Raw genomic sequence first — 13,198 nt, forward strand, 5'->3', positions numbered from 1 at the left:
AGGCCTCAAGCGTCTGTCCCAGTAGCTGCACCTCAAGGTCAGCCGGGCCCAAGACGGACGGACGGAGGGGTCTGAACTCTGCGCTGGGGGTCTGAAGCGGAAGGCCAGAGGCCCCCCCAGCAGCACTCAGATGGGGGACAGGGACGGGGGTCATATAAATTTCTACAGAAGCAGATAATATGAGGTTTATCTGTCTTCCGTGATACACAGGGAGTCTTCCAAGAGTTTTGTCCGGATGCTCAACATCTGTTCAGAAAAGCCGCACCTGCACGAAGACCAGTCTAACCACAGAGTTCCAGTCTGGGCTTCTGGGAGTGACGGGGGAGGTGTACGCTGTGGCTGTTGATACCACAGGTGATCTTGTGTGGAGTTTGGGGAGATCTAGTGCAAATCATGGGGGTCCAACAGGCTTCAGCTACGGTTTTGGTCCCGGGACACGGGGAGGGGTGTGTGATGTGCGGGGTCCTCGGCTGCTCCCAGCCTCCCCGGCCAGCACTGCAGGGGTTAAGCGGGCGGCGCTGATTGGCAGAGAGGACGAGCGAGGGGCGGGGCCGAGGGAGGGAGGCTTTTCCGGAACTCCGGAGGCGGCGGGGGGAGCCGGTCCTGATCCGGGGAGGGTGGATCGCGAGTAAGTTGCACGGGGGGGGGGGAGGAAGGTCTCCTTGCAAGCAAATGGGGGGGGGGTTGCATGAATATCCGGGAAAAGGAGGTCTCCTTGCAAGCAATTGGGGGAGGGAGGGGGTGTTGCAGGCGGGGCCGGGGAGGGAAGGTCTCCTCGGGAGGAAGTCTGCGGGCGGGGAGGGGGGGAAGGTCCCTGGTCTCTTTCCTTCCATCCCTCCATCGCTGCCGGTCCAGATCCGGGCCCCGTCCGTGAAGGAGGAAGAAGCTTCATTCCCCGCGGCGGAAGGCGCTTCCTTGGAGCAAGGGCCGAGGGCGCAGGCCGTGGATCGTGCCCCAGGCGGCCTCCCCCGTGGGAAGGTCTCCCCTTGGGGTGTGAAAGGAGGTCAGACATGAGGATGCATTTCCCTCCCTCCCTCCCCCCCTAAGAGGGGCTCCAGGGCCAAGGCGGGGGAAGCTCAGCGGGGCTCTTCCGCCTGGGGCACCCGGGGGGGCCTCCGCCTTCAGGCAGCTCAGGGGTCCAGCTCCCAGGACACGGGAGGACGGACGTCATTCCCACAAACACTCCCCGTTCTGCCCCCTCCACAAATCAATATAAAGTGTGGGGGGGAAATGTGTGGGTTGCACAGAGGACGAGGTTGCACAAGCAGGCAACAAACAAACAAGCAAACAGCCCTTCTCCCTCCCTCCTTCCTCCTTTGTCTCCCTCGCAGGCAGGGCAGAGATGCCCCTGAACCGTCGTCTCCTCAGAGGTGTGGAATCGGCTGCTGCCCCTCCAGTCCAGGTAGGAGAGGTGAGAGGGGGACAGCCCAGGTCCCGCCTCCTCCCCCAGGGGGGCTCCTGCAGTCTCTGCAAGGGGTCCAGGCGGGAGATGCTCTGAGCCCCCTCCCCTTGACCCAGCCCAAGCCAAGCTCTGTGTCCCTTCCCAGACGCCTCCCTTCCGGGGGTCAGTCTCTGCCAGGAGAGATCTCTGAGGGGGGGTCTGCTTTCTCCTCCAGGGCCCCTTTTCCTTGGAGGAGGTGTCCGTCTCTTTCACGGAGGCCGAGTGGGCCCTGCTGGATCCCGGACAAAGAGCTCTGCACGGGGAAGTCATGCTGGAGATCTCTCGGGATCTGGCCTTTCTGGGTAAGGATCCTTCCCGGGGGACAAAGTTGCAAATGGATGCCATTTTGATGAGGCAGAAATCCAAACAATGAATAGGGATGCGGTGCTTTCAGGCCTCCGGGGAGGAACTGACTCACGGGGAGAGCCTCCGCTTGGCCTGCAGGAGGTCCCAGGTTCAATCCCCGGCATCCCCAGGTAGAAAGACCAGGTGGGAGGGGGTGGAAGGGGGCTGTGCCTGAGAGCAGGCTTGGACCCTGAATATGGTTCTCTTCAAGAGCCTCTTGTGCCACAAAGTGGTAAGGCAGCCATGTGCTGTTTGAAGCTGTCTGCCCATGAGGCTGGGAGTTCAATCCCAGCAGCCGGCTCAAGGTCGACTCAGCCTTCCATCCTTCCGAGGTCGGTAAAATGAGTCCCCAGCTTGCTGCTGGGGGGTAAACAGTAATGACTGGGGAAGGCACTGGCAAGGCCACCCCGTATTGAGTCTGCCATGAAAACGCTGGATTGCGTCACCCCAAGGGTCAGACATGACCCGGTGATTGCACAGGGGATACCTTTACCTTTATGGTTCTCTTCTGGTACAAGAATCTTGCCTTCTTTCCCCACACCTGAATGATCAATTTCTCCCTCTTTCTCTCTCTGTCTACGTGTAAAAGAAGCCAGAAGTGCAGGAGAGATGGTGGAAGAGGCGGGCCCCGCATCGCAGGGAAGGCTGCCCCAGTCCTCAAAAGAACCCCCCGAGCAGATCTCCTCCCGAAATGAGCTGGCTGAGAGTGAGTATCCCTCAGGGTCATGTCAAGGGGAGAGGCGAGGAGGAGCCGTGGGGGACGGCCGATTCACTTGGGGGCACATCTGCCTTGGGTCAGTTGCAAGGCCTGCTGGGTGACGAGGGAGAGAGGCCTTCTGGGGCCTGGAATCTGGAGGCTACGGACCTCCTTCTGGGCAGGAGCTCCATGATGTCTCTTGGGGGCGGGGAGGAACCCTTAAATGCGTGATATTCTGGGGAAAGGTGGAGGTGTGGGTAAGATCGGCCGAAGGGACAGGACTCCTTCCCTGCTCCATCCACCCATATGCCCTTGGCCCTTAGCAGCTCATTCACGTGCTGACAGGATCTCCATGTTGATTCCAGGAGAGGATGAGGAGGGAAATGAGGAGGACAAAGAAATTCAGAGGCAAAGGACAGATCTGAAAGAAAACGGCAGCAATCAAGGCAGACCTAAAAGAAGGAACGGTGGACATATGGTGGAGAAAAAAGATGGCAGAAAGTGTAATGATCATTCTCCAAATCACACAATAATGAAGGCAGGTAGATGCATTCAGTGTGGAAAGCACTTCAGGAGTATATCCCATTTCCTCGAGCACCGAAGAATACACACAGGGGAGAAACCTTTTAAATGCTCAGTGTGTAGTAAGAGATTCAGTCAGAGTGGCCATCTTAAGCATCATCAAAGGACCCACACAGGGGAGAAACCTTTTCAATGTTCAGAGTGTGGCAAGAGATTCAGTCAAAGTAGTGATCTTCAACAACATCAAAGAACCCATACAGGGGACAAACCATTTCGATGTTCAGAGTGTGGCAAGAGATTCAGTAAAAGTAGCAATTTTCAACTACATCAAAGAGTCCACACAGGGGAGAAACCTTTTGGATGTTCAGAGTGTGGAAAGAGATTCAGTGGGAGTGGCACTCTTCAACAACATCAAAGAACACACACAGGGGAGAAACCCTTTGAATGCTCAGAGTGTGGAAAGAGATTCATTCTGAGCAGCCAGCTTCAACAACATCAAAGGACCCACACAGGGGAGAAACCTTATCAATGCTCAGTGTGTAGAAAGGGATTCAGTCACAGTGGCAATCTTCAAAAACATCAAAGAACTCACACGGGGGAGAAACCTTATCAATGCTCAGTGTGTAGAAAGGAATTCAGGCACAGTAGCCATCTTCAACGACATCAAAGGACCCACACAGGGGAGAAACCTTTTGGATGTCCAGAGTGTGGAAAGAAATTTAGTGATAGTAGCGCTCTTCAAGAACATCAAAGATCCCACACAGGGGAGAAACCCTTTGTATGCTCTGTGTGTAGAAAGAGATTCAGTCGGAGTGCCTATCTTCAACGACATCAAAGAACCCACATAGGGGAGAAACCTTTTGGATGCTCAGAGTGTATAATGAGATTCAGTCACAGTAGCCATCTTCAACGACATCAGAAGACCCACACAGGGGAGAAACCTTTTGCTTGCTCAGAGTGTGGAAAGAGATTCAGTCACAGTAGCATTCTTCAGCGACATCAAAGAACCCACACAGGGGAGAAACCTTTTGGATGCTCAGAGTGTGGAAAGAGATTCAGTCACAGTGGCAATCTTCAGTTGCATCAGAGGACCCACACAGGGGAGAAACCCTTTGAATGCTCAGAGTGTGGAAATAGATTCACTCGAAGTAGCACTCTTCAACAACATCGAAGAACCCACACAGGGGAGAAACCCTTTGGATGCTCGGTATGTGGAAAGAGATTCGGTCACAGTAGCACTCTTCAACGACATCAAAGAACCCACACAGGGGAGAAACCTTTTGCATGGTCAGAGTGCGGAAAAGGATTCATTCATGGTAGAAATGTTCAACAACATCCAATAAACCCTTTAAATGCTCAGAGTATGGAAAGTAATTCTGCCGGAGTGGCGCTCTTCCACAGCTTCAGAGATTTCATGCAGGAGAGAAACCTTTGTAATGTTCTGAAAATGGAAGTTGATTGAGTAACTGCAGCTGTCCTCAACAGCGTGAAAGAACGCACACTGAGGAAAATATTTTCGGATACTGAGAGTGTGGAGTTTCATTCAGCACAAAAACCTTCTACAGCTATAGTATATTTTATGGTGTGTAAGTCAAAATTTTAAAAAATTATAATAAAGTCTTCTACAGTATTGAAGAAGCCACACAAGGAGAAATCCTGTAATTCTTAGTCCATGAAAAGAGCTTTCCCGTTATTTCACACCTAAAGGACAACCACAGTACGTATGAAGCGTTGAAACTATATAAACATAGGAATCCTAACCTAATCAGGAAGAAATGTGAGAAATGCTTGTTCTGTGAAAAGCACTTTAGCCATGTTTGAAGCCGTCAAATAGATCTCACAGGTTGGAGAAGATTGAGGTCTGCGTCTTTCACCTGAGCTGTCTTAAAAGTTGTTTGTTCCAGAGAGCGATGTCACGCTGACCTCTCGGTGGAGGACAGATGCCAGTTGTCTCAGGAGATAGCGTGGCCTGCCCAAATGAGAGGAAGAAAACGGAAGAGACGTCATGGCGTCCCCATGATTGCTATTAAACTCTTGGAAGGGGGTAATAGAGGGACGTGCGGATCACTAATTCACTGGGTTGTCTGAGGGAGAGGGCTTGCTCACGCCTTGGATCAATCTTTGTTGGTCTTCAACAGGGGTAGTCAAACTGCGGCCCTCCAGATGTCCATGGACTACAATTCCCATGAGCCCCTGCCAGCGAATGCTGGCAGGGGCTCTTGGGAATTGTAGTCCATGAACATCTGGAGGGCCGCAGTTTGACTACCCCTGGTCTTCAAGGTGCTCCGGGACTCTGGTTTTGTTTTGTTGTGCTGCTTCAGACCAACACAGTGGCCCACTTGAATCTCTCCGCAGGACAATTGTTCAGTGTCCGTTTGTGGAGCTTGGGACATCTGTTTGTTGACATATTCGGTTAAAGGCTTAATATTTCATTCATTCACATGTTCACACTTAACGCGTACTTCCATGTGTGAGCGTGGGAGGTCTGTGGGGAGAATGAGAGAAATTGGGCTGCAATTTGATGGCGTGCCAGGTGTGAGAGAGAACTTTCGGAGATTTTTGTCAACGTTTGGTCACCGGGAAGAAGAAGACGTTGACCGTATGCTCTTTGTGCCCTCTTCTTCTCCCCAACTCTAGATATTAGGGTACGGTTAGAGTTGGGATGAGCTTAGCGCAGAGTCTTCTGGTTTTTTTGTAAGAAATCTTTTTATATCTGTTTTAAGGGGTTTTACTGGGTTTTTAACAAAGGGTTGTAACCGGCCGGAAGCCTTCAAAGTGTGGGGCAAGAAATTGAATGAAATAAACCAATAAATAAATAAGATTGTTTTTTTGATGAGAGATCCACTGAGTAGGCTCCGGTTGAGACTATGGGATTGGGTGTTGGTCCGGCATGGGGAGGGTTTAAAGGGTGGGGGCTTTGGGGGGAATTTTCGGAACTTCTGCAGTTCCTCCTCCTTGTTTCTGGCCTTGAGACCCACCCTGGATGCTAAAGGAGAGGTCGGTCTGCATCATGAAGCTGCTGCTGAACTGGGTGGCTAGTGGGGTGGGTTGGGGGGAGGCGTTGCGAGGGAGGGAGGCCGCATCTGCCTGGTGCTGAGGGGAGTCCCTGAAGGATTTCAGCAGAGATAAGTTAAGCTTTGCTAAGGTGTCTCTGTAGGAGAATGCTCACAGTGGGGCAAACTCCAAAGCCCTTGGCGATCTGTTGACTTAGATCCACCGCTGGATCATTGCTGGTGTGCTGTATTGTGACTGTGTTTTGTGTTCAGACTGTTCCATGTATGACCCCTCTTTTGGCCTTCACCTGTTGAATGCAGAGGGCCATTTAGCACCTCAAGGTCAGCCGAGCCCAAGACGGACGGAGGGGCCTGAACTCTGCGCTGGGGGTCCGAAGCGGAAGGCCAGAGGCCCCCCCAGCAGCACTCAGATGGGGGACGAGGGACGGGATCATATAAATTTCTACAGAAGCAGATAATATGAGGTTTATCTGTCTTCCGTGATACACAGTGAGTCTTCCAAGAGTTTTGCCCGAATGCTCAACATCTGTTCAGAAAAACTGGTGCACCTGCACGAAGACCAGTCTAACCACAGCGTTCCAGTCTGGGCTTCTGGGAGTGACGGGCCGAGGGGAGGGCAGGGTCCTTTCCGGAGCTGTTTGGGCCTTCAGGGAGGGCTCACCGGGGAAGGGGAGGGGGGTGTTTTCCATCTGCGGGGTTTTTGGGGTGCAGGCTGTGGCCCCCCTGGACACGGTAAGAGATTTGATGGGAAGTTTGAAGTGGCCCAGTGCAACCCCCCCCCCCCCGAGGACCCATCAGGATCTGTGGTTTTGGACCATGTGGCCCCAAAGGTGATATTGTGTGTGTGTGTGTGTGTGTGTGTGTGTGCTGTGGCTGTTGCTATTACAGGTTATCTTATGCAAGAATCATGGGGACCCACAGGCTTCAGCTACGGTTTTGCCCCCCTGCGGTCCCAGGTGCGTGATGCGGGGGGTCCCTCTTTGAGGCTCAGGGGTCGTGCGGGGGGGGGGGGCTCCGTCTCACTCCGGGGGGGGGGAAACCTCCGGGATTCAGGGGGGGGGTCTCTGCCCGGAGCCCCGTTTCTGTGCGGCCACGACCCCCAGCAAGGAGGGACCCGCCTTCCCCGCCCTCTTCCTCGGGGGATCCGTCCAGGGACGGGGGGATCGGGGCCTCCGTGGCCCCCCGGCCGCCTCCCGCGTTGGCCTCCCCTGCGGGGTCCTCGGCTGCCCCCGGCCTCCCCGGCCAGCACTGCAGGGGTTAAGCGGGCGGCGCTGATTGGCAGAGAGGCCGAGCGAGGGGCGGGGCCGAGGGAGGGAGGCTTTTCCGGAGCTCCGGAGGCGGCGGGGGGAGCCGGTCCCGATCCGGGGAGGGGGGATCGCGAGTAAGTTGCACGGGGGGGGAGGAAGGTCTCCTTGCAAGGAAGTCTGCGGGTGCGGGAGGGGTGGGTCTTATTTGGGGGGGGAGCAACCTGCCCCCCCTTGCTGGCCCTCCCAGTTCCCCCAGAGGAGGGAGGACGAGGCGGCGCCCAGGCGGGGACTGGTCAGTTTTGGGCGGGGGGGGGAGCCTAATCCTACTTAGCCCCACCCCCCAAAAGCAGGCGGTCCCCCTCCCCCCCACGCTTGTAATTCCGGGAGATCTCCAGGCCCCGCCTGGGGGATGGCACCGCAGTGAGGCATCCTTTTGGCACCGCTGTGCCAATGGGGGTGGGCGAGGGGGGGGGAATCAGCCCTATTAATTCCACCCCAAAAGCTCAGGTGAGGCTCCGGGCCGGTGGGGGGGGGGACCAAGCAAGGGCACCTGAGAACTGTGCAGACCCCAAAGAGGGTCCCGCAGGGGGGCAGAGCAGGAGAACAGGGAGACGGAGGGAGAAGGGGAAAGAGACAGGGAATCCTAAATTCCCTTAACCTGCAGAGGGGTGACCCCCTCTGGGAGCTGCTGGGGGTGTCTCCCCTGAGGCTTTGGTCCTACTGAGATGCCCCCCCCCAAAGTCCCCCCCCCTTCTACCTGGGACAGACCCCTGATTTATTCGCGTGTTTTGGGAAGGGCAGCCAGCCAAGGCCAAACTCTGGGAAGAACCCCGAGGGGCAGGGGCAGTTTCCAAGGGAGCCAAATGCTTGTGGTGCAGAATCCCCCTTCCTAGTCCCTGGGGGACCCCGAAGTGGCCAGAGAGGGCAGCCCTTATGCCCCCCGAGGCTCCTGGGTGCCTGCAGTTTCCCTTCGGCCCCCTCCAGAAATAAATAAAAACTGTAGGAGGGGAATGTGTGGATTGCACAGAGGACGAGGTTGCACAAGCAAGGAACAAACAAACAAGCAAACAGCCCTCCTCCCTCCCTCCCTCCTTTGTCTCCCTCGCAGGCAGGGCAGAGATGCCCCTGAACCGTCGTCTCCTCAGAGGTGTGGAATCGGCTGCTGCCCCTCCAGTCCAGGTAGGAGAGGTGAGAGGGGGTCAGCCCGGGTCCCTCCTCCTCCCCCAGGGGGGCTCCTGCAGTCTCTGCAAGGGGTCCAGGCGGGAGATGCTCTGAGCCCCCTCCCCTTGCCCCACCCCAAGCCAAGCGCCCTGTCCCTTCCCAGACGCCTCCCTTCCGGGGGTCAGTCTCTGCCAGGCGAGATCTCTGAGGGGGGGTCTGCTTTCTCCTCCAGGGCCCCTTTTCCTTGGAGGAGGTGTCCGTCTCTTTCACGGAGGCCGAGTGGGCCCTGCTGGATCCCGGACAAAGAGCTCTGCACGGGGAAGTCATGCTGGAGATCTCTCAGGATCTGGCCTTTCTGGGTAAGGATCCCTCCTGGGGGCCAAAGTTGCAAATGGCTGCCATTTTAATGAGGCAGAAATCCAAACACTGAATAGCAATGCGGTGCTTTCAGGCCTCCGGGGAGGAACTGACTCACGGGGAGAGCCTCTGCTTGGCCTGCAGGAGGTCCCAGGTTCAATCCCCGGCATCTCCAGGTGGAAAGACCAGGTGGGAGGGGGCTGTGCCTGAGAGCAGGCTTGGACCCTGGATATGGTTCTGTCCTCCCAGAGAACTGAATTTATTTTTTCCACCATATAAGATTAATCAGCTTTGTCTTTCTTTCTCTCTCTTGGAGCCAAAGAAGCCAGAAGTATGTGGGAGACAGTGCGGGAGACAGAGGAGGGCCCAGCATCTCAGGGAAGGCTGCCCCCGTCCTCAAAAGAACCCCCCGAGCAGATATCCTCCCGAAATGAGCTGGCTGAGAGTGAGTATCCCTCAGGGTCATGTCAAGGGGAGAGGCGAGGAGGAGCCGTGGGGGACGGCCGATTCACTTGGGGGCACATCTGCCTTGGCTCAGTTGCAAGGCCTGCTGGGTGACGAGGGAGAGAGGCCTTCTGGGGCCTGGAATCTGGAGGCTACGGACCTCCTTCTGGGCAGGAGCTCCATGATGGTCCTTCAGGAGCTCCATGATGTCTCTTGGGGGTGGGGAGGAACCCTTAAGTGCAAGATATTCTGGGGGAAGGTGGAGGTGTGGGTAAGATCGGCCGAAGGGACAGGAGTCCTTCCCTGCTCCATCCACCCATACGCCCTTGGCCCTTAGCAGCTCATCCACGTGCTGACAGGATCTCCCTGTTTATTCCAGGAGAGGATGAGGAGGGAAATGAGGAGGACAAAGAAATTCAGAGGCAAAGTCCAAATATGAAAGAAAAGGGCAGGTATCAAGGCAGACTTAAAAGAAGTAACAGCAACTCTTTAGTTGAGAAACGATTTGGTGGAAATTGTCATTATCATTCTCCAAATCACACAATGATGAAGGCAGTTAAATGTATTCAGTGTGGAAAACACTTCCGGAGTATATCCCATTTCCTCGTGCACCGAAGAATACACAAGGGGGAGAAATCTTTTCAATGCTCATTGTGTAGAAAGAGATTCAGGATGAGCACCAGTCTTCAGTTGCATCAAAGAACCCACAAAGGGGAGAAACCTTTTGAATGTCTAGAGTGTGGAAAGAGATTCAGTCACAGAAATGCTCTTCAACTCCATCAAAGGACCCACACAGGGGAGAAACCTTTTGGGTGTTCCACATGTGAAAAGAGATTCAGCAGGAGTGACCAACTTCAGCGGCATCAGAGAACCCACACGGGGGAGAAACCTTTCGAATGCTCAGAGTGTGGAAAGAGATTCATTCACAGTGCCCATTTTCAACAACACCAAAGAACCCACACAGGAGAGAAACCTTTTGGATGCTCAGAGTGTGGAAAGAGATTCAGTCGGAGTGCCCATCTTCAGCGACATCAAAGGACCCACACAGGGGAAAAACCTTTTGAGTGCTCAGAGTGTGGAAAGAGATTCAGTCGGAGTGCCCATCTTCAACGACATCAAAGAACCCACACAGGGGAGAAGCCTATTGGATGCTCCATATGTGGAAAGAGATTCAGTCAGAGCGGCCACCTTCAGGAGCATCAGAGAACCCACACGGGGGAGAAACCTTTTGTATGCTCAGAATGTGGAAAGAGATTCACTCAGAGTGGCGAACTTCTAAAGCATCTCATTACCCACACAGGGGAAAAGCCATACGGATGCTCAGAGTGTGGAAAGACATTCAATCGCATTAGCACTCTTCAACAACATGAAAGAACCCACACATGTGAGAAACCTTTTGGATGCTCCATATGTGGAAATAGATTCGGTCGGAAAGCCCATCTTCAACGTCATCAGAGAACCCACACAGGGGAGAAACCTTTTGGATGCTCAGAGTGTGGGAAGAGATTCAGTGAGAGGGGCTCTCTTCAGCAACATCGAAGGATCCACACAGGGGAGAAACCTTATGGATGCTTGAAGTGTGGAAAGAGATTCAATCAGAGTGGCCACTTTCGTCAACATGAAAGAACCCACACAGGGGAGAAACCTTTTGGATGCTTGGAGTGTGGAAAGAGATTCTCCCTGAGTGGCTATCTGAAGCAGCATCAGAGAATCCACACAGGGGAGAAATCTTTTGAATTCTCACAATGGGATAGAGATTCAGTTGCGGTAGCGTTCTTCAAAGACATAAAAGAGCCCACGCAGGGGAGAAACCTATTCAATGCTCCATATATGGAAAGAAATTCAGATGGAGTCTCCATCTGCAGCACCATCAGGGGAAAAAACATTTGAATCCTTAAAGTGTGGAAAGAAATCCATTCATAGTAGAAATCTTCAACACTGTCCTGTAAACTCTTTGAATACTCAAAATATAGAAGGAAATTCTGTCGGAGGGAGGCTGTTCAACAGCTTCAGAGATTTCATGCAGGAAATAAACCTTTCTAATTCTCTGAGCATGGAAATAGATTGAGTAACTGTAGGCGTCTTAAACAGCGTATAATAATGCATACAGGGGGAAATTATTTTTGGATACTCAGAGTGTGGAGTTTCATTCAGCATGAAAACCTTGTACAGCTATAATGTATGTTTTATGGTATGTAAGTAAATCAAAGTTAAAAAAATAATAATAAAGAAATCTTGCACAATATCTAAGAACCCTTGCAAGGAGAAATCCTGTAATTGCTTAGTCCATGAAAAGAGCTTTCCCCTTATTTCACGCCTATTTCTTCCGATCTGGCTCCTTCTGGTATCTCCAAAACTGGCAAAAACGTTTCCTTTTCAGAATCTCATGTTGGAAGACAACTTGAGCATAACGGTTATCTTCCTTCTCTCTGCTACTGGTATAAATACAGTGTGAAGGAGAAGAGAGCCAGAGGCATCTAGTACAGGGTTGGCCCAACTTTGGCTCCCCAGGTATCTATGGACTACAATGACCATGAGTCTGTCCAACTCTCAAATATGATGTCACCTTGAAAACTGGGTCCCCAGAAAGAGAAATTTTATCTTTCCTGGATAGATGAAGAAGAAGAGTTGGTTCTTATATGCCACTTTTCTTATATGCTGGGGAGGCTGAGAGGGCCCTTATATTACTGAAGAAGAAGAAGAGTTGGTTCTTATATGCCACTTTTCTCTCCCTAAAGGAGACTCAAAGCAGCTTCCAATCGCCTTCCCCTTCTTCTCCCCAAAACAGACACCCTCTGAGGTAGGTAAGACTGAGAGAGCCCTGATCTTCCTGCTGGATCAGAAGAGCTTTATCAGGGCTGTGACTAGCCCAAGGCCACTCAGCTGCCTGCAGGTGGAGGAGGAGCGGGGAATCGAACCTGGGTTGCAAGTTTAGAAGTCTGCGCTCCTAACCCCTCCACCAAGCTGTTTCCCAAGTACATATTTATTCATTAGGAAGACTGTTGATGGTCCCAATAATACCATTGAGGTTTATTAGGGTGCCCAATTGGGGTCTGTTTTATTCTGACCAGGAAGAAGAAAAGTTGGTTCTTATATGCCACTTTTCTCTACCCGAAGGAGTCTCAAAGCGGCTTACAATCACCTTCTCTTTATGTGTTTTCCTGTCCATTAAGGAAAACTTTTGAAAGTGACTAAAATCCAGAAGTCGTTTTGGCCCAACTCCAAGAGGAAAAAACCTACAAGACCTTGACTTGAGTGTTGACATTCCGGTTACTAGATTACCAAGAACATTTATGACCTTTTGCACAGGTATTTGCTTGTGTTTTGGTGCTTTGGTGTTGTTTTCCCTTTGGTGTTGTGGAGTTTGGAGGTGAACCGGGATCGTTAGGGATAGGGAAGACTTTGTGGCTTGCTTTGGAAAGACCATGAGATGTAAATATATATATATATTTTCAAAGTATTGTACATGTATTCATATAGAGATTTATGTAGGTAATTCTGAGATTAGGGTAAGGCTTAGCTGAACCATGGGTCCGGTTGGGGAATTTGGAGGTTTACTGGGATCATTAGGGGTGGGGGAGATTTGTGCCATGGTTCAGAAACACTATTGTATGTATAAACATTTTCTGACATCATTGTACATGTAAAGATATAGGGATTCAAGGGGTCATACCCCCCTTTGTCCCTGTGATACCATCCAGTTTTGGGGAAATGGACAAGTATCCACGGAGTTGGCAGGTGAACCTTGTGGGTCTTGGCTAAGAGTGGTGACTAGTTCCTGAAAAGAGGGTGATAGTGTTGGATGGGAAAGAGGACATCTGGAATGCCATTCTGGTCCCCAAGGGCCAGGCCTCAAGCGTCTGTCCCAGTAGCTGCACCTCAAGGCCAGCCGAGCCCAAGACGGACGAACGGACGGAGGGGTCTGAACTCTGTGCTGGGGGTCTGAAGCGGAAGGCAAGAGGCCTCCCCG

The 13,198-nt window shown here is 52.7% G+C and overlaps 2 protein-coding genes across 15 annotated transcripts; both read left to right on the top strand.

The window, feature by feature from the left end:
• The first annotated feature begins 302 nt into the window (after positions 1-302).
• On the top strand, positions 303-5,824 carry LOC143827471 (uncharacterized). Of its 7 annotated transcripts, none has more exons than XM_077317042.1 (5): positions 303-354; positions 1,332-1,402; positions 1,617-1,743; positions 2,376-2,492; positions 2,849-5,824. In XM_077317042.1, the coding sequence occupies exons 2-5, from the start codon at positions 1,343-1,345 to the stop codon at positions 4,465-4,467; spliced, it is 1,923 nt and encodes a 640-aa protein (XP_077173157.1). In that variant the 5' UTR covers positions 303-354; positions 1,332-1,342; the 3' UTR covers positions 4,468-5,824. The 7 variants fall into 7 exon arrangements, with proteins under 7 accessions (XP_077173157.1, XP_077173153.1, XP_077173155.1 ...); XM_077317038.1 differs by having other exon boundaries at positions 338-354; positions 1,332-1,411; XM_077317040.1 differs by lacking the exon at positions 303-354 and adding an exon at positions 548-628.
• Positions 5,825-6,089: 265 nt separating this feature from the next.
• Positions 6,090-11,473, top strand: ZNF287 (zinc finger protein 287). 8 transcript variants are annotated; one of them, XM_077317045.1, is made up of 6 exons: positions 6,090-6,508; positions 6,908-6,975; positions 8,375-8,454; positions 8,660-8,786; positions 9,101-9,229; positions 9,608-11,473. In XM_077317045.1, exons 2-6 carry the CDS (start codon positions 6,927-6,929, stop codon positions 11,116-11,118), a joined length of 1,896 nt encoding a protein of 631 aa, XP_077173160.1. In that variant the 5' UTR covers positions 6,090-6,508; positions 6,908-6,926; the 3' UTR covers positions 11,119-11,473. The 8 variants fall into 8 exon arrangements, with proteins under 8 accessions (XP_077173160.1, XP_077173161.1, XP_077173163.1 ...); XM_077317046.1 differs by having other exon boundaries at positions 8,375-8,445; XM_077317048.1 differs by lacking the exon at positions 6,908-6,975.
• Positions 11,474-13,198: the final 1,725 nt, after the last annotated feature.

This window comes from Paroedura picta, chromosome 17, assembly GCF_049243985.1.
Source record: "Paroedura picta isolate Pp20150507F chromosome 17, Ppicta_v3.0, whole genome shotgun sequence".
NCBI lineage: Eukaryota > Metazoa > Chordata > Lepidosauria > Squamata > Gekkonidae > Paroedura > Paroedura picta.